Here is a 21,343-nt window from a genome sequence, read left to right as displayed (position 1 = left end):
AACGTGTTAAAGCAACACTGAGATGTTCACACTCCTCTGGCCAAGGCACCCTGTCTCAGTCGCAGAGCTAAGGCTACACCGCAAGCCCCAGCAAGACACCAATATTGCCATTTCTAATGTGGCAGGGCGAGGAGGCCTGCGGGGAGTCACCTCCACTCAAGTAAAGTGTCCTGAAAAGCAACAGTGGTACACTGCTTTAATCTAACCAGAACTGAAGCTTAAAATCCTCAGAGTGGGGACCATGCCTGTCCTCCTCTGTTTGTACAGCACCAAGCACAACAGATCTCTGGGCTTGGTTAGTCCGGGGAACTAATCTATCGAACAGCTGGCTCTAAGCTGGGGATCTCACAGCTGACTACAAAGCCAGTGGAGCCAAACCCTTGGTGGTACCAGGGGATATAACAAGCAGTAACAGCCACAGATTGCAGCCCTGCAGGTTCAGGTTGGATACTCCTTCCCCAGGAGGGTGGTGCAGCCCCGGGACAGGGCACCAGGCAGGTGGGAGGTCTCCATCCTTGGGGAGTTTCCAGATGTTGTTGTACAAAGCCATGGCCACCCTGACCTAGGACTGGGGACAGCCCTGTTGTGAGCAGAGGGTTGGACTGGAGACCTTCAGAGGGCCCTGCCACCAGCGCTGCCGAGATCCTGTGCACAACTGGGGTATCCTGAGGGAATGTGAGCATTCAGTCATTAATAATGAGACATGCCAATGTCATCACCCTTCGCCTAGAAGCAACTGCCAGCTTCAGGTCTGCATGAAAAGACCGAGGAGAAGCTGTTCCTTCTGGTCACACTGCTAGGATTAAGTGACTTTATCTCTAGGCTTGAAGAAACTGTCCCAGTGGTTTAGCAGAGCAAAACCCACTTCTGCTATTAATCTTTCACCCAGTTCTCAGTCGAGGCAGCCACACGAGCAAGTCATAGCAGTCTCCACACTGCAGGGCCTCCAGCTACCCCAGCTGGCATTTGCTCCCTGCACTCAAAACAGAGTCTTAGCGATGTCTGTGCCACAGCTGAAGGTCTGCGTGTCTCAGCACAGCACAGAGCAGCCCCTAGCAACCGCAGGATAGAGAGCATGAACTCTGCAACAAGGGAAAGACCAAGACAACATCTTTATACCAGCTTACTTGGGTACTGGCTGCAGGTATTTCACAGGCAAATCAGCTTGTGGTCAAGTGCACACAGCTGCTAATAAGCAGTTCAGCTCCCTTGGCAGGTGGTAGATCTTCCACACAGGTCTGCACAGCAGATACCTTCTTCAGGGAGAGGCTATAGATTTAAAGGCCATTAGATGTCCCAGACGGATCTCCCACACAACACAGGGAATTCCAGTAACCTATCTGAAAAAAGCACCTCCTCCCACCATGAAAAAGAAAACGGAAACTCTATCCCCTTCCCCAGGAATTTGTTCCAGAGGCCAAACCATTGTTAAGACTGTGCAGCTGAACTGGCATTTGCATTTGTCATAGCGAAATTTAAGTCACTGATTCTTCTTGCATCCTGCTGTGCTAGTTTTAAGAGCACTCTCATATACACAGAATATATGCAATGGTCTAGGCCCTGCTAGTCTGCTCATTAATTCATTCCAACTTGCTTCTCAGCCACCATTAAGTACATGAACTTTTTCATTTTCCTATGTAGCTAATGCTCACAGAACTGACTGACCACATGAATTGCAGGAAACCAGTATCTTCAAAATGTGTTGGAAAAGCCCTTTGACAAACAGAAGCCCTGAGCACTCTTTGAAAGACTGCCCTAACCTGGCAGCTCCTTGAATGGGTTGCACAAGCCTAAAGTTTTGGCTTAAAGATAGCTGTGCTCCTGAAGGTGACAGGCTGCAATTTGCAAGATTCAATGGCAGAGACGAGAGAAGACATTGAACATGGTATTCCATTCCCTTGATAAATCCTTTATCTTCTTATTCATCTTTGGTTCATGCTCCTGATTAAATCAGATGGGGTTGCTAGGCTGAAAGAAACTTTAAATATACATTCCCTTTCTAATGAACAAATAAATCCTGTAGGAACTAACAGCATTCAGATAAAGCAGCAAAAAGCTCATTCACTCATTTCCCACCAAAGAAGCCCAACGAAGGAAAAAATCAGTAGTTAAGTAACCCAAACCCTGATTCATGTGAAACTATGTTACCAGCAATGTCACAGAGCTCTGCATCAGAGGCATTAGCAAGGGCTTCCTCCAGTTCTGGCTCCAAAGTCACACTTTCCAAAACAGGATCCATTGGCTTCTGCTTGGGGATCCAAGCTTTTCCTATAAACACAAAGTGAGGTCACTCTCAATGTAGTTATAGCATCTGTTTCACAACTGCAAAGCAGGATTTTACTAGCTGTGCAGGTGCAATTTCCATCAGGTGAAATTCACACAGTGCACAAGACATGGAGCAGGCAGAATAACCTAGAAAAAAATCAGGAAAGGTACTGAATCGCTCCAGTTTAGCTCAGTCTGGCTCAACTGTGGTGTATGCCAGGAGGGACCTGCCAGACACCTCCAGCTGTACAGCTGGATTCGTTTACCAGAGTGGATGGCTGCACCTACAAAGCCTAATAGTACATTTCCACAGTATAATGACTTTTGAACATACAGGAGTCAGACACACTCAGTCTGGCCTGGCAAGACTTCACTTATTTGAAGGCTGCATCACAGATGTGTAAAAGGGATGCACTCTTGCCAACATCTGGATGAAAGAGGAAAGCCAAGTGGGCTGGATAAGGCGCTGTCCTGGATCACCCCTGTCTCTAAGAGTTGCTGCTGCTAAATCCAAATGCACAGGGGCAGAGCAGATGGCCTTTTTCTGAAATGAAGGTGGGAAGAAAGCGATGGAGAACCAGTGGTGGGCAAGGACAGCAGTCGGTTGCCACGTGTGCATGTGGGCAGCAGAGACCCGAGGAGGAGCAGGCATGGGCAGCTGGTCTGGCTCAACACCGCTGCAGGGGACGCCAGGGCAGAGGGGCGGGAAGCAGAGGGCATACCTGATGGGGACCTTGATGCTCTCGACTGCGGGCTGCCAGCAGGCCAAGAAACCTGCTTTTTCCCCGCAGTCAAAGGTGCAAAGCGAAGGGTACTGTTGCTATTTGATAACACGAAGCCACTCGCTGCTGCCTCAGCTGACAGGAAACTCACTTGTGGCCTTTTCCCAACAGTCACTGCACAAACTCCAAACTCAGCAATGAACAAGGGGCTGTGCAGTGAGAGAGGTAGCTCCCGTCCACCTCCGAACGCTGCAGTGCTCTTCCATCCCAATGGAGCAGGAGACGCACAGGGCACGGCATGAGGTTAACTGCAGAGCATCACTGCTCCCAGCTCCTGATTGCTCCGCACATTGGCATCTCCTTGCCTGTCCTTCCTTGGGGAACCCGGTAGTCCTCTCTGCTCTCCTGCATGGGCGTCCGGTGTGGCTGCCTCACACCCTGAGCTGAGGGCAATGGCAGGTACGTCACCCACTAAACCATGCTTTTGGCCACACCACCACACTAGGCTCCGATCAGCAAGGCTCTGCAGCTCCAGCTGGTGGGACAAGGAGACTCTCCTGCCCTGGGAAGCAGAGCAATCCTTCGCAGAAGGACGTCTTCTGCTGTCCAGCCAGCCTCAGGGGAAGCTGACATCCCACGGCATGCAGTGGGCAGAGCCTCCTCCATTACTGCCAGTCCGGGAGATGGCCCGTCCCTCTAAGAAGACACGACCCCTGGCAGCTGTCCCCAGTATTGCATATCAGGCACTAACCTCACATGCCCATCTTGATCCCTACGCTCGCCTCACATCTGAGAGGCTGGTGCATCTCTTTGCCAGAAGCTGAGTCCGTCAGGACTTCACCACAGTGCACAAGCCTGCAATCACCCCCGCCACCAAAGAAAAGAAACAGATTCGCTGTGTTTTAGAGCAACATGGCAGGGAGTGGGCTGCTGGTGAAATTCAGTGCTGCTGCAGGTCGGAAGGAAGGAGGAGGAATCCCAGAGCATTTCAGAGCGGTCCCCTCCCCTGAAACAGTCCAGGATCACTGCAGAGATAGCGAGTGCAGAGCGCTCAGCCTGGAATGCCGGCCAGGACTATTTCTGGCCACTCTCTGAAACCGGAGTCAGCAACGCCAAAGGAGAGAAACAAAGATCCCACTGCCCAGGGACGTACAGAAACAGAAGCAACTAAATTTAGACTGAAGGAAGAAGCAACTGCGCTTTGGGCCGCCTCAGTACGAAACAGAGGCTGCCACGGACAGCATTTTGTGGAACCGCTCGTCTCCGCTCGGCGTGCTGCTGCCTTGACAAAGCGGGCAGGAATCTGCCTTCCGTGAAGCAGCTGTTCTAGCAAAAATAGGCAGTGTCATGTGAGCCTGTATGCTCACACACCTTCTGGGTATTTGGCAGTGAAACGTTTGGAAAGGACTGGCACCATCAGCTCTGACTTGGTGTAGATACTTGCAATTGTTTTCTTCCCAGTTGCTCACTGGACACTTTGCTTAACGAACTAAATAAGACTGGTCAGTTCTGCAGGAAGTAAAAGGAACAGAACAAACTAATTCCGCCCTGTACACAAAGCTCCTTTTGACATCTCGTTGTCATCAAAATGTCTGGGTTTTAATTTTAAGCAATTTTGTATTTCAATCACTCTTAACTACAAGTTTGTTTTTCTAAATTTGATGGTGCTAATACAGCTTTATATATCACAGTAGAGCATGTATGCACACATCAACTCCTACCCTGTCCACTAGCATGAGAGTGGAGAGCCATCTCCCATAAGATGTTCAAACTGGTAAACTACCCTCAGAACGTCAAATCTGAGGATTTATTGCCAGCTCTACAACAACTGTGAGCAAGTAATTTAACATCTCTGCCTTGCATTCAGTATAAGTAGTGTCCTCATCTCATAGAGAGTCACAACTGAAACTATGTATAATGTGTTTTGGATGATCAGATGGAAATATAATTAACCCATAACAGAAGCTGAAGATCTGAAATTCCTTAAATATCTCCCTCTCCTGCAAAGCGCTGTAACCTTCTGCTGTATTAGAAAGGCTGGTAAATAAAGCTGGGTTGAGATATGCTGAAAGCTGCTAAATTACTCTTCCCCACAGCACTCAATTTAATCTTTTCATTTACTTCTTCTAAGAAGAACTCATTTTTCTAAAAATATCACCTCAAGATTTACTAAGTCAGACGGATTTAAACATGAACTCTCTCTCACAGATGCATACAGATCATTAGGGAGAAGAGGTAGGCAGCTCTGAGAAAGACTGCATTGGGGAACCTGTAATACACGTGTGCCCGTGTTTTCAGTACACCTCTGCTGTTTTGGCATAGGACAACCAGGAGAGAGAACGGTGCACAAGTGGAATTTCTGCTGGAGGGGGATCATGGTGCAGGGGGGAACACAAAAGCAAAAAAAGCTGGTGAGCATCCCCTGGCACCCGCAGACAAGGGCTGTCTGGACCATGTGTCAAACGAGATGGTATTCAGCGTGCTGATGGGAGCAGGGAAGCGCTTTGAGTAACGGGGCACGTCACAGGAGGATGGGCAGGGAGGTGGCAGGACAAGGCGACAGAGGAGAGGCAGAGCCAGTCCGTGGCCCCAGTGACAAGGAAAGCGGGGCGGCATCAGCAGCGACAGAGCATGGCGTAGGAAGGCAGAAGCATACAACCGCAGTGAGCTGGAAAGCGAGGGTTGTCTTGCCAGGGCTGAGACTAGAAGGGAACTGCTGGAAACATCGTCACTGAGGTACAAGGGAGTGCAGAGCTGTGGAGTTTCTCTGTACCAGGATGAAGGTCAGGGTGCAGGAAGGGAGCGTGAAAGGCAACAGGGGTAGACAGGGAACAGCCCAGTAAGCTCAGAGGAAGAATAAGAGAGGACAGAAGATGTTTTCCCCAGATCTGGATGCGGCTGCAATGAGATGAGGAAGTACACATGCTGCACAGTGGTACAGCCTCACCCCATCACCTGACAACACACCGGGTGGTACCCGAATCGGCATGAACACCCACCTCCTGGTACACCCCAATCTATCAGCCAGCCTGTACTTGGGCTATACGGCAGATAGAGCAGATTCACCACCCCACCGGTGTCAAAACGGAGCAGGACTTAACAACCCTGGCTCAGGTACAACCCTTCTGCCATGCTAGCAGGCTCACTGCACGCAGAGCAGCCTCCTGCTGCACTCTGCCTTCATCATGACACCCTCAGCACGGTGCGAAAGATGATCATACCTCTCTTTTCTCCTGTGAAAGGAACCAGGTCTTCTCTGTCTTTAATATCTTTTGCCTGCTTTTCCAGGTGGGCCATGAGTTCCTCCCTTTTGAACGGGCCAGTTGGTGGCTTTTGCGTCTGGTCCCTCTGTCGGAGCCCTGCCGGCAGCAGTGCGTTCTAGACACACAGGGGAGAAACTCAGATTATTTTAGCAGACCACAGTCCCCATCCATTCCACTCTCTCCCTTCTCCATTTTCCTCATTGAACTGTTTCCTTTTGGCTCGCTGGATATTTTGCTTCTCATTGCATCAACGTGATCCCAACCCAACCCCGCTGACTCCCATATAGTCTAGAGATACTGTGCGCCTTCTCATTCCAGCATGAAATTTCATATGCACAGTGCTGTTACCAGACCTCCATGCTGCAAAGAGGATGTTTCTCTACAGCAGGAGGTCCAGCCCTTTCTTCAGGGGCTCTCAGCCATCACTTTCTTCTCTTCCTGGCCTCTTTCCACACTCCCTCCAGTTCTGCTGCTACTTTGCAGTTGTTTCAGCGCTAGAAGCAAGTTACTAAACTTGACAGAGCTTCTCCTCCCTATGTGCCTGTCCAAGTACCAACGTGCATCACCAGAGGCGACAGGATATGCACTCTGGGCCTAACAAGAACCATTTCAGAGAAATCCTGTGGTCTCTGACAGCCAATCAGAAAGTCACGGTGGTCTTTTCTGCCTTTTATGGCCCATCCCAAAACTACGGGTCGGATCTCATAGCGAAGGTCACTTCAGACTGACTGGCCACAACTCCACTGCAGAATAAAACCCCTGTGAACCTCAGCTCTTTTTCTAAATGTCTCCCTGTTATTCAGCGACACGAGCCACCATGGGAAGTTGCTTTGTGCCTGACACACATGGCACGTAAGCACCTGCTTATATTTAAATATAGAACAGCCTTAATGCAATAAGCAAGACTACTCCCAGATTTGACACTAAGCATGTTCTTTAGAGCTTTGTTGGGTAGGAGTCAACATTTATTTTTTAAGACATCCAAGATGACAGTGGACCAAGTGTTGATTTTTCCTTGCCTGCATAATAAAAGGAATTCATAATAATGTAAGTCTGTATTAGTGGAAAGCCTGGAAAAATAATGAAAAGCAATTAGACCTAGGCAGCTTTAGAGGACAGCACAGAAGAACTCTTCTAATGCACTATGTTTCCTCTGGCTTTGTACTGTGAGAAGTCACCATGCAATCTTCATATTTTAACTCCAGTATTCAGGCTATACATATACTGCCAGATGATTGCAATTATTTTACTTTTCAGCATCTTTTACTGAATGCTGTCTGATTACTGCTACCTCTAAAGACACAGAATCAGCCTACCAGCACATACAACTAATCCTGGGAGACTGCTTGCCACCTAATTATTTTTCTGTGTTGACACCTGGGATTAAAAACGCTGATGATGCAATCTACACTGCCCATTGTTTTCCCCAGAGACATTAACTTCCCCAGAGACGTTGATGTTGTGGCAACAATTTCTCACTTGGCTGTGTCCAGCCTCATCTAGTGTTGCCATAACCCAATGGCCTGCCAGTTGGCTCTGCACATCCCCTGCTATGGGCACAGGATAACACTGCTTTCAAAAGGTTATCATGGCTTGGCACTCGTATACACAGTGTTTGCACACGTGTAGCTCCTGCTGATGCTGGGAGGTTGGCTAGAAAGCAACTGTCACATTTTGCAAGACTCTGGGATTTGCTTTTCTTCCTAAATGGAGGAAAAGTGAGGTCTCTTGAGGTTTCCTAATGCAAAAATAATAATAGCAAAAAAAACCCACAAAACCCAAAACACCTCCTCCAAAATGGCCTGATCAGGAGCAGAGGTCTAGGTTCCTCAAGTTTGTAGCAAATGTCCAATTATTAGGACAGCTCTTCCCAAAACATAATTGTGTCAGGATGGTGTAAGAACCCCAAGTACAGGCCAAGACCCTGTTGCAAAAGATGCTGTGCAGCAATAAAACAACACCTAAGTTTTTGCTCCAACATCCTGACTGTTTAAGTACTGAGCCAGAAACAAAACATGGAAACAGACAGGTAAGACATAAAAGAGTTCAGGAAAGGTCAAGACACAACAGGTCTTTTATGGTGGAATACTGTGATGTATCAGGATAATCTGCTACGACCTCCCTTCGCCCTTAGACAAGAGATCTCAGAACACCTTGCCGCGAGATAAAAAACACATACACTCGCTAAAAGTGTCATACACTCCCCACCCCAGGGGACAGTCACTTTACAAGTCCCATTCCAGCAAGGGGACCAGACCCAACTGCTTTCTGCAAAACCTCCCCACAGCCCTGCACCAGCACTGACCCACATCAGTGCTGCAAATCAGCAGAGGCAGACTTTCAGGGGCTTGGTGTCAGCCTCCTCACTTCCATCAGTTAGAAACAGCCCACGAAACCCAGAGACCAAAGAACGCAAACAATTGATCCAGAAATGCTCATCTTGGCATGCATGGTGGAACAAGGGCAGAGGAATATCACAAGAGCAAAGTCCCATCCCAGAGCCAGTGCTCTTGATGGCGAAACGGCTTCTGTTCATCTGGGGCCAGTTTCCTCCATCCTTGCACTGAGTATGGGCTGCGCAATATATCCCACTTAAATATAGGCCCATTTGCCCACCTTCTTCCACAATTACTTCAGATTTACCACCTGGAAAATGTCTTTTAAAAATGACTTACATCAGGATCCAGCTCTTCAAGTTCATTTTCTAACTTCCTGAGCTCCTCCTCTGTCAGAGCTCCAAGGATCTTGTCTTCATCGAGGTCTCGGTATTTTTCTAGCTCCTTTCTGTAAGACATCTTAGAGGAGTCTGGTGAACCTTACTTTTACACTGAAACAGGATCTGAAATGAAAAACAAGAAGCATCACACTGAATACATGAAACACAGACTGCAGTGCTGCTGGTAGCAGAATGCTGAATATCACAGCGCTGCAGAAGATTTCTGCTTCACAGCTGGGCGAGATTGCTCAGGGCGCTGCCCCTGTTCTGCACCTGGGTAACAACCCTGGCCCCATCACAGACTTACAGGGTGGCAGGGAGGAAGTACTTTGTATAGGAGCCCAGTTAGAGATTTCTTTCTCCAAGTAGTAAGATTTTAACGAAATGACCTACGTGTTAATTTCCTTGAGGGACAACAAACCACAGATCAGAACGGCTGCAACCCCCGCACCCGTACAAATCCTCGGTAACACCATCCTGCGCAGAGCACTGTGGATAGTGGGGCCAGGTGAGAAAAACAGATCACAGCATCACTGAATACACGTGAGTCCCGAAAATCTCCAGGAGGCCACAGATCTCAGCGTATAGCACTTCTTCCTGTCGGATCAGTGTCTTAAAGCCACAAGATCAGGAGGTATTATTCACTCATGTTCAAGACACAGCCGGTTAAACATGCTGTTTAGCTACCCACCTTCACGGTAACAACATGTGTGTGTGCACTGCTGCAAGCTAAGCACATGACCTAAGTGTTAGTCTACATCTAAACCAAACCGCCAAGAGGAGAAATGGCAGAAACACGCTAAATGCTCTATCTGAATAACCCCTGCTGACCCAGGGTTTTGTGCCAAGTCTCATAATGTAAAATGCCATACACAACCATAGATACATAACTGAACCTCTGCCAGCTCTGAGTGCACTGCAGAGACACGAGAAAGGCTGTAACAGAGGAGAGGCGGCGAGAGCTGGGACTGTTCAGCCTGGAGAAGAGGAGGCTCAGCGGGATCTTATCAGGGTGTATAAATATCCGATGGGAGGGTGTAAAACAGATGAGGCCAGACTCTTCTCAGCGGTGTCCAGTGACAGGCTAGGAAGCAACGGCCACAAACCGAAACACAGGAAATTCCACGTGAACACAAGAAACCACTTTTTCATCGCAGTGGTGATCAAACACTGGAACAGGTTGCCCAGAGAGGTTGCGGAGTCTCCATCGTCAGAGACATTCAAACAGGACGGGACAGAGCCCTGAGCAACTTTCTGTAGGTGATGCTGCTGTAAGTAGGGGCGTTGGACCAAAGAAACTCCAGCAATCCCTTCCAGCTTCAGTGATTCGGGGATTCAACTAAGCTCAACTTGTTTAAAACATGCCAGTGGGTTAAAAATACATTAGAACCTGAAATAGCACCTACAACACAAGTGCATTCAACTCGGCTTTCTAGCTGAAAGTTTCCCTCTGTTCCACAGCACAGTCTGTATATCTACGTTTTTTGACCAGATTTTTGCACAGAATATTGATCTTTATTTAAAGTCAGCTTTCCTACAGTTTAAACAGGGGGGAAAAGTTTTGCTATTCTCCCAAGTAATATCTGCAGTAAAATAACTGCAGTCTTTATCCATTTTTCAAGAAGACAAAAATCTCTTCTGTTTCTATAAATGGCCTCTTTTAAGTCCCTCTGGCGTGTCACAGGCCTGCCCTGAGTCACATCGCTCCAGCTTTGCCCATGCTCTCCGGGCGGATCATGCTCTTATGACTGTTCTTCATTAGTGGAGAAGATTCTTTATACAACTTGTATTGCAGCTACTATTCTTGATAAAATTATCTTTAGCTTGGTCACAAAAGGGCACATTAACGCATACGTGGCTTGACAGCAAGCCCTTAAATTTAGAGCAGTCATCTGGTCCAACATTTGGTTTCCCACCGATGCGATTACAATTCCTACATCACTGGCATTCCTGCCACTCGCCACTTCGGAAGCGGAGCGCTAGGAAACGATGCCTTGTTTTACTGGAGGACCAGCCCCCTGGGCTCCTACGGGGCAGAACCGACACAGTAAGAACAACCCCTTGTTTTACGCCACTAAAGCGAATCTGCAAACACTCAGGGCACTGCCAGCAGGTAGCTGAATGAGGAAGCTCAAGTTATGACATTTCATGCTTTTGGCATATCAGCTAAGCAAAGCGGTTTGGAGTCCGGCACTTCCGAGCTTTATCGATCCAGTGTGGTCTTAAGCCTAGCACATTTTGTGTCCAGTGACCGATGTACTACCACAGTGCAACTGTACATCTGCCAGACTAGGCGCAGCAATGTCTAATGCCCCAGCGGGACTGTCCTTCTGTTTGGCGTGAGAGAAAAGCAAAGCTTTTATCACAACTACATATCAACAAACTCTTACTGCTACAGTGATAACCTCTGATGTGAGAGATCCTGGAAAAGCAGTCTGGACCTAATCTAGAGAAGTGTTGTGCCACTATGACCTTAAAGTGCATGAGCCATGACAAGGCCGTATTTTGAATTCTGTTTTCAATTTTGCCTATTCCACTGCCTGCAGAAACAGCTGGAGCTGAAAAACAGGCAGGAAGGGAGAGGATAACTGACCTCAGACGGCTATATTCTGTGTGATGGCTCAAAATACCCATATCTGCACGAACATGGCAATCTCTATCTTTGTTACTTGAGGCACCCACAGCCTTTTTCTAGCAAACAGGGGTAACCCTGCAACTTGTCCGCATACAGAAGAACACCACAACGCATGCTCCGCCGCTCTGACCTTGCAGCTGCCCGCCGAAAGGACAGAGACTGTCAGCACCAAGAGGCGAAAGGCAGGAGAGACATTTGATGTCAGCGTGCACAGTCAACGTTTCTGGAAAACACTCCAGGTTTCAAAGCATCTTGCAAAGAATTAAAGGCCGGGCTGCATATAGCAAAGGCTGTGAGTGCTGGGAACAGGTGTGGAGCCTGCTGAAACGCGGCGTAAATCCCAGCAGGGAGAACTTCATTTGCTGCGATCCCAAGCAGAGCTGCTGGGAGGAAACAGTCCCCTCGCACGCGTGCCAGCGCAGCAGAACCGAAACGCTGACCTGCATTGCTCCCACGGAGAACGCGCCTGGAGAATTAGCAGTATCCGCGGTGGCAAGACATTTTGTACGGTTCCCCAGCCTGACGAACACGTCGTACTGGTTTAGCGCAAGTGCATCCACCAGCACGGCTTCCAGGGCCGCTGCGCTCACTGACTCTCCCCTGTCTCCTCATCCCAGGCCCGTTCTTCCCTATCTTGCTGACAAGTGGTGGAAAACACAAATCGCCTGTTTGCTGTAAATGGCAAGAGGGCTTTGTGCTGCCCAAGTGAGAAAGCAGGGGATTTTGCCTGAGCATATTTGTTGTCATTTACACAACGTATGACGTGGGTCCTCTTCACAAACACTTGCACTACAAAAGATTAAAACAATGATCCTCCAACACGGCTGCAATACTACGCCCAAATATTAAATCTTAGCACATCTGGGCATTCAGGAAAGAGTTAACCCCAAATTCACCATAAACCTGCTCCATCAAATCTATTCCAAATGCCACCCTGAGGATGCAAATTTGATCTCTCGTTATTTGTTATTAAACCTACCACTCCACTTTTCATTCAGTCAACTAAAGAAACACTGCAACGAAATACATCCTTAATACACAGAAGCTGCATAGGACTGACACTATCACAACTTCAACGTGAAAAATCTTTAAAAATTAAGACTGACATCAGCTACAAAGATAGTGAGATAGTAGGTCTCATTGTGAGAATTGCTCTGCAGACACATTAACTCAAAATCTTGCCCTTGATGTGTTAGATGAGTTCACAAGTCGGTATGCCTGAAGACAAATAAAGAGGTTTGAGGAGAAAAATGGAATCAGATGAAGATTGAACATACACTGCAGATCATGTATGGAGAAGACTTTTCCTTCTGCGAATATATGTGGAATGAAAGGAAAACAAAATAAAATAGAGTTTGTGATTATGAGAAGGATAAAATAGGTTTTTTTCTGAAGGGACCAAAAAGAATACTCAAGGCTCAATAAAAGAACTGATAATGCGGAACAAGCAAAAAAGATGAGCATTTCCTACAAGACATGGAAAATACTCTTTTCACTGTGTTCTGCACAGGTAGGGCCCTCCCTGGAGTACCGTGTCTGTGCTGGGGCACCACAGGTCAAGGCCAGCTGCAGAGACCTCTGCTCAGAGAGAAACTTCAAAAACCCTGGAAACACGACCCATGCAGGACCACTGTGTCTGGTCCGTACAACCAAACAGGCATGGGGACATGGTCGTGTTCTTCTGACAGGTGAAGGGCTGCACAACGGGGAGGACCATCATCTTCTTCAGCAGGCGGGAGGGTGGCGAAGGGCTTAGGCTGGAACAGACTGCCTGGGGAGGCTGCAGCATGTCCAGCGCCGGCTAGGTGTAGTAACCCTGGTCAGGAGCAGCACGGACTAAGAGAACTTGTGGGACCACCTCTCAAGGGTCTGACAATCCCAGAAAAAAAAGAAAGAATAAGAAAGCAGGACTGGATAAAGTGACAGAAACAGCAAGGAAAATGACAAATTCCAAGAAAACAAAAATGCCATAAAGAAAACACGTCATGAAGAGAGACTTCCCATGACATACAGCATAGCACAGTATTACAGTGGTCCTTAGCACTCTCATTCTGAGAAGCCCAGCCTGTGAACACACCAATTCCCATTTGCATCAGCAGCGTAACAGTGAGAAACGATGGAAAGCCTTTGTCTTTTTACACACACACAGGGTGAAAGAGCAACTACTTTCAGGGAAGACACAGAACTTTCTAGTGCTAAATTCCATTACAAATCTAAGCTGATGTCCAATTTTAGTGTTTCATAGCAGGCTGCAACGAAGAGTTGTCACTTCCACAGATTCTGACCACAGTGCTCCTGCAGCCCATAAAACCGGACCTTGTCTGCAGGGACTGCAGCCTAAGGGAGTGTTTGATGCATCTTAAGTCACTGGTCACCCTGAATTACCAGCAAAAGGCGGACACAATGAGCACTAGGTACTCCCCAACGACAGCCATGGCTGAAGAAATGAACGTCTGCCCAAAAGAACCCTCAAATCCACTGAAAAACACTGCCAACAATCTGAAATAAGAAAGTAGGCCAAGAGTTTGGTTTCTGAGATAGGTACTCAGCCAACAAGTGCTACAAGTGGGATTATTGATGATTCTTGGAAAAACTGCCAAGTTTAAAGCAGAATGCTATTCAGGATTAAAGCTGTTTTTAAGAAGCACTAGAGGCAGGAGTTAATCTTGTCAGGGATAGCCTGGCTCTAAAACAGTTTCTATTTGGCTCATGCAGGGTTTTGATTTATGAGATTTCTGCATGGCTTAAGTAAAAAATGGAGTCAAAGTTCAGAGCTATTATTTTTACATTATAAAAATAATAAACCAATGTAAACCAATCCCTCTGTAGTTGCTACAAAAGTTTATTTCTTCTTTTTGACCTTCAGCATAACTTAAAAGATAAACACCAGGTGGTTTTTGGAAAACTGGATATACCTCAAGGGACCAATTACTATAAATTCAAGAGAACTAAGTATTTTCTGTGCATATGCTTAGACTTCAGTACATCACCTAGGTGCTGATCTAGGATGCATGCTGTAGGTATGTGCAGGTGAGAGAAACAAACTAGATCCAGTTGGTTTCCTAAATGAAGACTGTATATTTACATGGCCTGTCAGACAAATCTTAAAACCATTAGCTAACTTGAATCTCATGCAGGACTCAACATACCTCAGACACTAATCTCTTGTCAAGCTGCAGATGTATACAAACAGCTGCTCAGTGTGTATATAACGCAGAGCCAGCCCAAGCACCTCACTCAGCAGACGGGGAACAAAGGAGAGGGCCGAGGTCTAGGGAAACCGGGGTACCAGAAGCACTGAAAGAAGAGGGAGCCATTATAAATGGTGAAGCTGGGGCAATCCCAATGGGGGATTCATGTGGGGATAAAGGACATCACTTCACCAAAAATGAGGTTCTGCTGGTTCTGCAACTCACGGGATAGCATGTTAACTCTGGGCTTACATCCCAGCGTACTGCGGTGCTGGCCTGCAGAAGCCTGAGCCTACCTCCACTCTGCTGCTTGAATTCCTGGGGCTGAGCATCATACCATCAGCTCCCAGGAGCGGCAAGAAGGGTCCGCCCAATTAGGGCCAGATCCAGTAACGACAGAAGGGAAAGATGCACATCAGCTCCCTCTGAGGTCACGTCTAAAAATGTGAGTGCAGGTGGCTTGTGCAAAATCTACTAGCGAAGCCATAGTATGGGGTGATGCAGAGCACAGGAGGACCTGGGCCTCCCCACTGTCATCACACGGCATTATACATCCCAGTTCTTTCCTGCTGCATGCCTCCCGTCACCAGTTACCCAGGTCATGGGTGATGTAAAGGCAGGTGGTACAGGAATGCATTCCTCCCCGAGCACAGGTATAAATGCCACGTCCAGAGACAGCGGTCCCTTCTTCGGAAGACAAACCAGAGTCCAGCAGCTGCCTTCCAGGGGACCCCATGCTCTGCACCTGCACTACAGGCATTCAGAAGTTAGCCCCATTTCAAGTGAATTAGGACTATACTTTGTTCTTTCCAAATATCAAGTCTTTGGCCTGGACAAACAAAAGGAAAGTAAGTAGCTAAAGCCAGTCCTTTTAAGGGATTGTCTCCTACATGACTTTTTTTTTTTTTTTTTTTTTTGGACACTTTTTTGGGGGCTGATCTCATTTTCTTAGTCAGAGAGAAAAGCACCTTTTTAACAAGCAATAAACATAGGCCCAGGCTACAGCATCAAGCACAGTTTGCTTGGGCTCCACATGACCACCTTGCGTATACAAGATGCTGAAACACTTAAAGCTACAAAAGACTTTTACAAATTCTGCATTAGACTTTCAGTCTGGGCTGCATTAGAAAGAGCGTAGCCAGTAGGTCCACAGAAGTGGTTATTCCCTTCTTCTTGTCACCACTGAGGCTGCATCTGGATATTGCATCCTGTTTGGTGCCCCCCGGTAAAAGACAGATCTTACCAAGCTGAAGGGACTCCAGTGCAGAGCCCCAGGACGGGCAGGGGGCTGGGGTACAGTGCGTGAGGGGGAGCTCAGGGAACCAGCCAGCAGAGAAGGCGGCTGCAGTGGGACCTAACTGCAGTCTCATCCACTACCTAATGGGAAAGGGTTTATAGGGAAGACAGAACTATCCTTTTCTCAGAAGCGCACAGGGAAGGGAGAAGGGGCAACAGGCACAAGTTGCAGCGAGAGAAATTCTGGCTGGACATCAGGGAAAAATTCCTCGACACAAGAGTGGTGCAGCCATGGGATAAAGACCAGAGAGGTGGTGGGATCTCCATCCTTGGACATTCAATGCTTAACTGGACAAGGCCTTGAGCAACCTGATCTAGCTTTGCAGCTAGCCCTGCTCAGAGGAGGACGCTGGACATTCCCATCTAAACTTTCCACGGTTTGACCTCAGAATAATGCAGAGCACTCTACCTGACTGCCCACGTTTGCAGGTTACACAGGACGGGGACTGGGCTGCAGGCTGATCTGCTACTTTCATGCAAAAGCTGATCGTTTTCTGCACTCATTTCATTTACCCCACTGAATCCAAGCCCTCACCACTTTGACTGAATTTTGAGTCCTGATTCTGGTTCAAGATAAGGGGGTTTAGCTGCCTTCTCCTGAAATAAACTGTTCAAACTACCAAGAGCACAGATGAGGCTCAAGGTCACACGGCCTAAGCCCCTTGCTTCTGCAGCATGAGAGCGAGTGCAGCCCAGCTCTCAGGAGACCATCGCAGTGTCTTGCTTTGCAGCACCGCGCTGAGAAGCCCTTGTGCAGCTTGCACAGTAGCAAACCATCATCTTCAACAATCCACAACAAAACAGAGCACACAGTATAGTGGACATCCCCAGCCCCTGCCCAAGGAGCAGTGCCCATCAGACATGTATCTCTCAGCCTTTCCACCAGCAGAGCTATGCACTGCTGGCACAGCCATGCCCTGGAAGGCAAGAGGGGACAGAGAAAAGACAGGGGCTGGGATGCTACAGACAGCGAGACTCTCTGTCTCTAAGTCGTGCACATAAAGCAGAGCTCAGCACACACCCTTACCGCACCAAGGCAAACCACCAGCCAGAAAGACTGAGCCCCTCTCAGCCTCCCTGCTGAGACTCAAGCCTAACCAAACCTGTCAGGGAATTTGCTGTCTCCACGGGAAGCTGCAGGCTTCTCCAAAGAAGACCTGCATTTCCCCTACTTTGTTAAAACTTTTACAGCCAGGTGTTGTTAACATAAGAGACTGCAATTCATGTTCACCTTAGTAAAATATTAGAAAAGAAACATCTGGAATGTGGCATTTTGGATCTATCAAAGCACACCATGACTTTGGCAGTCACACAATGCTCCCACAACACTTCTCCAAGCAACTTGCCAGCCATGCAATACATAACACTATTGATATTTGAAGTTACCTCTACTTACTTAAAACCCTACAGCAAAGCAGTAGAGTACGTCATGGATAACACTTACTGATGACGCTGCTTCATTCCCATGGAGATCCTTACTGTGGACCTGACCTTCTCATCCTTGCACTAGAGAGCTCCACAGCAAACAGCCAGTTACCCAAGGTCACACATATACTACAGAAAGTCCCCCGTGCTCGACTGAAGCAAACTCTCCCTTCATCCACTGGCGTGGAGCAGAGCCTTACGCCGGCAGCACTGTCCTGGATATTCCTCTCTCCTTGGCCAGTATTAGCGTTCTAGGAAGTACGGCTCACCCAGACTCGAACCTGGTACTCAGAAACTGCCTATGCTTTCTAGTCCCTCTCTCTGCAACATTTCTGCAGCTTTGCAAGCCACACTGCTCAACACCGGCTCTTATCAAGCAGTCTTTCGTATCAAGGCCATCTAGCAAATAGCTAACACAACACAGGCAACACGTAGTGGGGTCAAACTCTGCCAAAGCCCAAATACAAACCACCCCTGCTATGTCTCCCCCTTTGAATACTTTTAAGGCACATGCTTGTAAGCACAGTTATGCCTTCTTCTATTTGGGGTGATGTTGTCTCATGCACCTGGCATGTACTTCTTAATTGCCTAATTGCTAATCCATATGGAAAGCACACGGGCACACTTGAGTCATTAGCAACACTATACATTCAGTTCCTGCTCGGTAACTTGAAATGTTCCACTTGGAAACTTCACAGCCTGCATATTCTCCTCCTCAGAGAAGAAATCCTGAGTCCCTTGCATTAACTTTTGTTAGTCCTCTGATGCACTTCTGTTTCTCTGGCACACTCCAGCTGCAGGAACACTGAGCCTGATGGATGCCACACGAACACAGGAGCAAGAATGACACCTGCCTTGCACTGATCAGTGCCTCAGACCCTTTGAGCGGGTATAGCGATGCCCTAGGCAACAGAGGCCCTCGTCAGACCATCGGGGCAAGGCACAGTGAGCTGGTTAGTAATACATCTGCATCTGTATGTCCCTGATCTCACCCCACTGCTAGTGCAGCTGAACCAGGAGGAAGTGAAAGTGGAGCTCTGTGAAGCTGCATCTAACGGCGCTTGACAGGCTGGTGTTTAATGAGCAGAGGAATAAAATGAGCACCGTTCCACTCGGTGTGAGCTGTGCACCGAATCTGAGCAAAACACTTAACAGAAGTGGGATCTTCACACAATCTGTCAAGGGCTAAAGAAACAACACCACCATCTCCAGCTCTGAGTGTTCCTAAACTGGAACCAGGAGAGCTCTGAGGAAGCTGCTCCGAAGATCTATTTCTACACTCTTCCCAGGCATCTACTATTGGCTGCGGCCAAACAGATTATCCTGGGCTAGACACACTTTGGTCTGATCCAGGACAGCCTCTCTTACGTGCTTATCCCGTTCTTCATGAATGGCCAGGAAAAACTGCTTCCTCTGGAGAGTGGTGCAGTGCTGGGACAGGGCACCAGGGAGGTGGGGGGTCTGCAACCCTGGTGAGCTTCTAGATGCAGCTGAAAGCACATGGCAATTCAGCAACACACAACCATGGAACACAATTGTTATCTCCTGCTTTTTTTCCAACAATCTGTTATTTTCAGAATAAACGCATTTTGACTGCAAGTCCCTGCCTTGAATACAGAAGAGGCTTCCTAGCACATAGCTTGCAAACAGCTGTCGTATGCAGAGGAGCTAAGTTGAAAGCAGATCTTGATTCCCCCCCCCCTTGAGCTGTGTTGGACTTTTGCAACTCCATGTGCCTGCAAAATAGTGAAGCAGCAAATAATAAGCGAACATCCACAAACATCACATTCAGTAGAACATCACTCTGGAGCAGCACATCTAGCAACAGGGAACACACGTTTCTTACAAAAGAACCATTCAGTACCTCTCAAAAAGATGTATCAAACTGACTTTAGTGTGAATGAAAGTAAAACCTGCGCAAAGAAAACAAGTAATGAGACAGACCGGTTTGCCTCCACACTGGTTTGACTTTCCCAAATATATCAGGGAGGATGAGAGACAGCGACACTTTCCCAGCATCATGTAAAAACACATTACCGGGAAGAAAACTGACAGACCAACACGAATGAGAAATTTGTGGAGAAAAGAACAAGGCAAGTCGCTTTGGAAAAGCGAGCATTGTTGCTGGAAGAAAGAAGGGAGAGCTCTGACAGGAGAGATAAAGAGACCTTGTTAATGACCAGCTGTGAGCTTGCAATGTGGTATGCATGTCAGAATAACCAAACACATGTAAGTCCGGGTAACGCAAACAGAGGCTGTCAAGGGACATCAGTGAGGATTGCTCTATTCCACGGCAAAACGCATTCAGCTCTGGCAACCGTGGTGCCAGCAAGACAGTGCTTGGCTTTAACGCTGTGGCCCAGCTCCTCCTCCTAAGAAAGCAAAAGATGAAGGGCTCACTACAACAGCCTGGAGAAGGCCTTGCACGCTCAGAAGTTTGTCCGTTGTTTGCTCCACCAGCCAGTCTAAAAGAAGGTATCACACCTCCGCACAACCGTTGTCTCATCAATGAGAAATTTATACTTTACTGCAGTGCGAGCTGGCAGGTCACTTGAGAGGAAGGGAGTTTATACAGACTTAAAAATAACCTCAGCCACATAGCCGAGCACCCTCCTGGCTCAAGGCCCCACACCCGTGGAAAAATGTAAAACAGCTACACAGAGGAAGTCTGCCCGGGGGTAGGGAGACCAGCCCAGAAGAGGCCCGGAGAGCAACGCGCTGTTGCGCCCCACACACCGCCCAGGACCGTTCCAGAAGAGGACGCAGGCGGCTGCGCACGTCAGGGTGGCACACGAGCGGCGACAGAAGCGGCGGTCGGTCGGGCGAGGGAAAGTTATGTGCGAGCTGGGAAGCGTCTTTCAAGCCAGGCAGCGACCGACTCAAGCCGGACAAAGCACGGCCGCGGAAAACGCACCGCCACGACCCACGGAGTCGCTTTCCCCTCCGATTCTCGCTTCCCCTGCACAAACGCAGCGCAACTTTCTCTCACGCCGTCCCCCCCCGCCAGAATCGTTTCCCCCCCAAGGATTACAAATGCAGCACCAGGAGGAAAAAAAAAAAAAGCAAAAAAAAAAGCAAAAAGAAAAGCAAAAAAAAGCAAAAAGAAAGCAAAAAAAAAAAAAAAAAAAAAGCAAGGAAAAGCACACACACACACAAAAAAAAAAAACCCAGAAAACCACAACTCCGAGCGCGCTCTTCCCCACCCTCCCGCCGCGATTTCGCGTCCACGCACCGCGGCGCCGCTTTCGCGCTGGGCTGGGCGGGGAGCGCGGCCGCGGCTCCCACTCCCACGCGCGGGGCTCCCACGCGGCCCGCCCCCCCCGGGCGCACGCAGCGCGGAGGCGGCCGCTATTTCGGGCGAGCCGGTGCCGCCCGGCGAATATTTTGCCCCGAAAAGGGCGCCCCGCTTACCGCACCCCGTGCCCGGGCGGCGCGTCCTGCCCGCGCCCCGCTCCGCTCCGCTCCGCTCCGCCGCTGCGGCCCCGCGGCCCCGGCGCGGCCGTCACTCAGCGGGGGCGGCCCCGCGCCCCTCCCCGCCGGCCGCCCCTCGCGGCGCCGGCAGCGGGCGGGATCCGCATCCCGGGGCGCGGCGAGCGCGGCGGGTCCGAGCCCCCGGCGCGGGGGAGCCGAGCGGTTCGTGCCCGCTCGGAGCTCCGTGTGCACGCCGCGGCCTCCCCGGGGCTGCCGGAGCAGGGCCCTTGGCCAAACGCCCTCCGGAAAGGGAGCGGGGGAGGGTGGCAGGGGCCTCCGAGACCATCTAGGGTCGCCTCGAGCACGTTGCACAGCCCCGCGGCCGGGCGGGTTTGGGATCTCTGCACAAGCCCTGGTAC

General features: G+C 48.9%; 1 protein-coding gene across 2 annotated transcripts in view; it reads right to left on the bottom strand.

Annotated features, from left to right (window-relative positions):
* TMOD1 (tropomodulin 1) overlaps positions 1-21,075 on the bottom strand; it is a 33,417-nt gene extending 12,342 nt beyond the window's left edge. The window contains exons 1-4 of one of the 2 annotated variants that reach the window (XM_026111155.2): positions 20,930-21,075; positions 8,926-9,089; positions 6,209-6,365; positions 2,149-2,268 (exon numbers count right to left, since the gene is read on the bottom strand). In XM_026111155.2, the coding sequence (XP_025966940.1) occupies positions 2,149-2,268; positions 6,209-6,365; positions 8,926-9,045 (397 nt within the window). In that variant the 5' untranslated portion in view covers positions 9,046-9,089; positions 20,930-21,075. Of the gene's footprint in view, positions 1-2,148; positions 2,269-6,208; positions 6,366-8,925; positions 9,090-20,924 lie in introns of both variants that reach the window. The other variant, XM_026111154.2, reaches the window with a different exon arrangement.
* Positions 21,076-21,343: the final 268 nt, after the last annotated feature.

Source organism: Dromaius novaehollandiae, chromosome Z (genome assembly GCF_036370855.1).
Source record: "Dromaius novaehollandiae isolate bDroNov1 chromosome Z, bDroNov1.hap1, whole genome shotgun sequence".
NCBI classification, from domain to species: Eukaryota; Metazoa; Chordata; class Aves; order Casuariiformes; family Dromaiidae; genus Dromaius; species Dromaius novaehollandiae.
The sequence above is the reverse complement of the archived record's forward strand: the minus strand, read 5'-3'. Positions and strand labels throughout refer to the sequence as shown.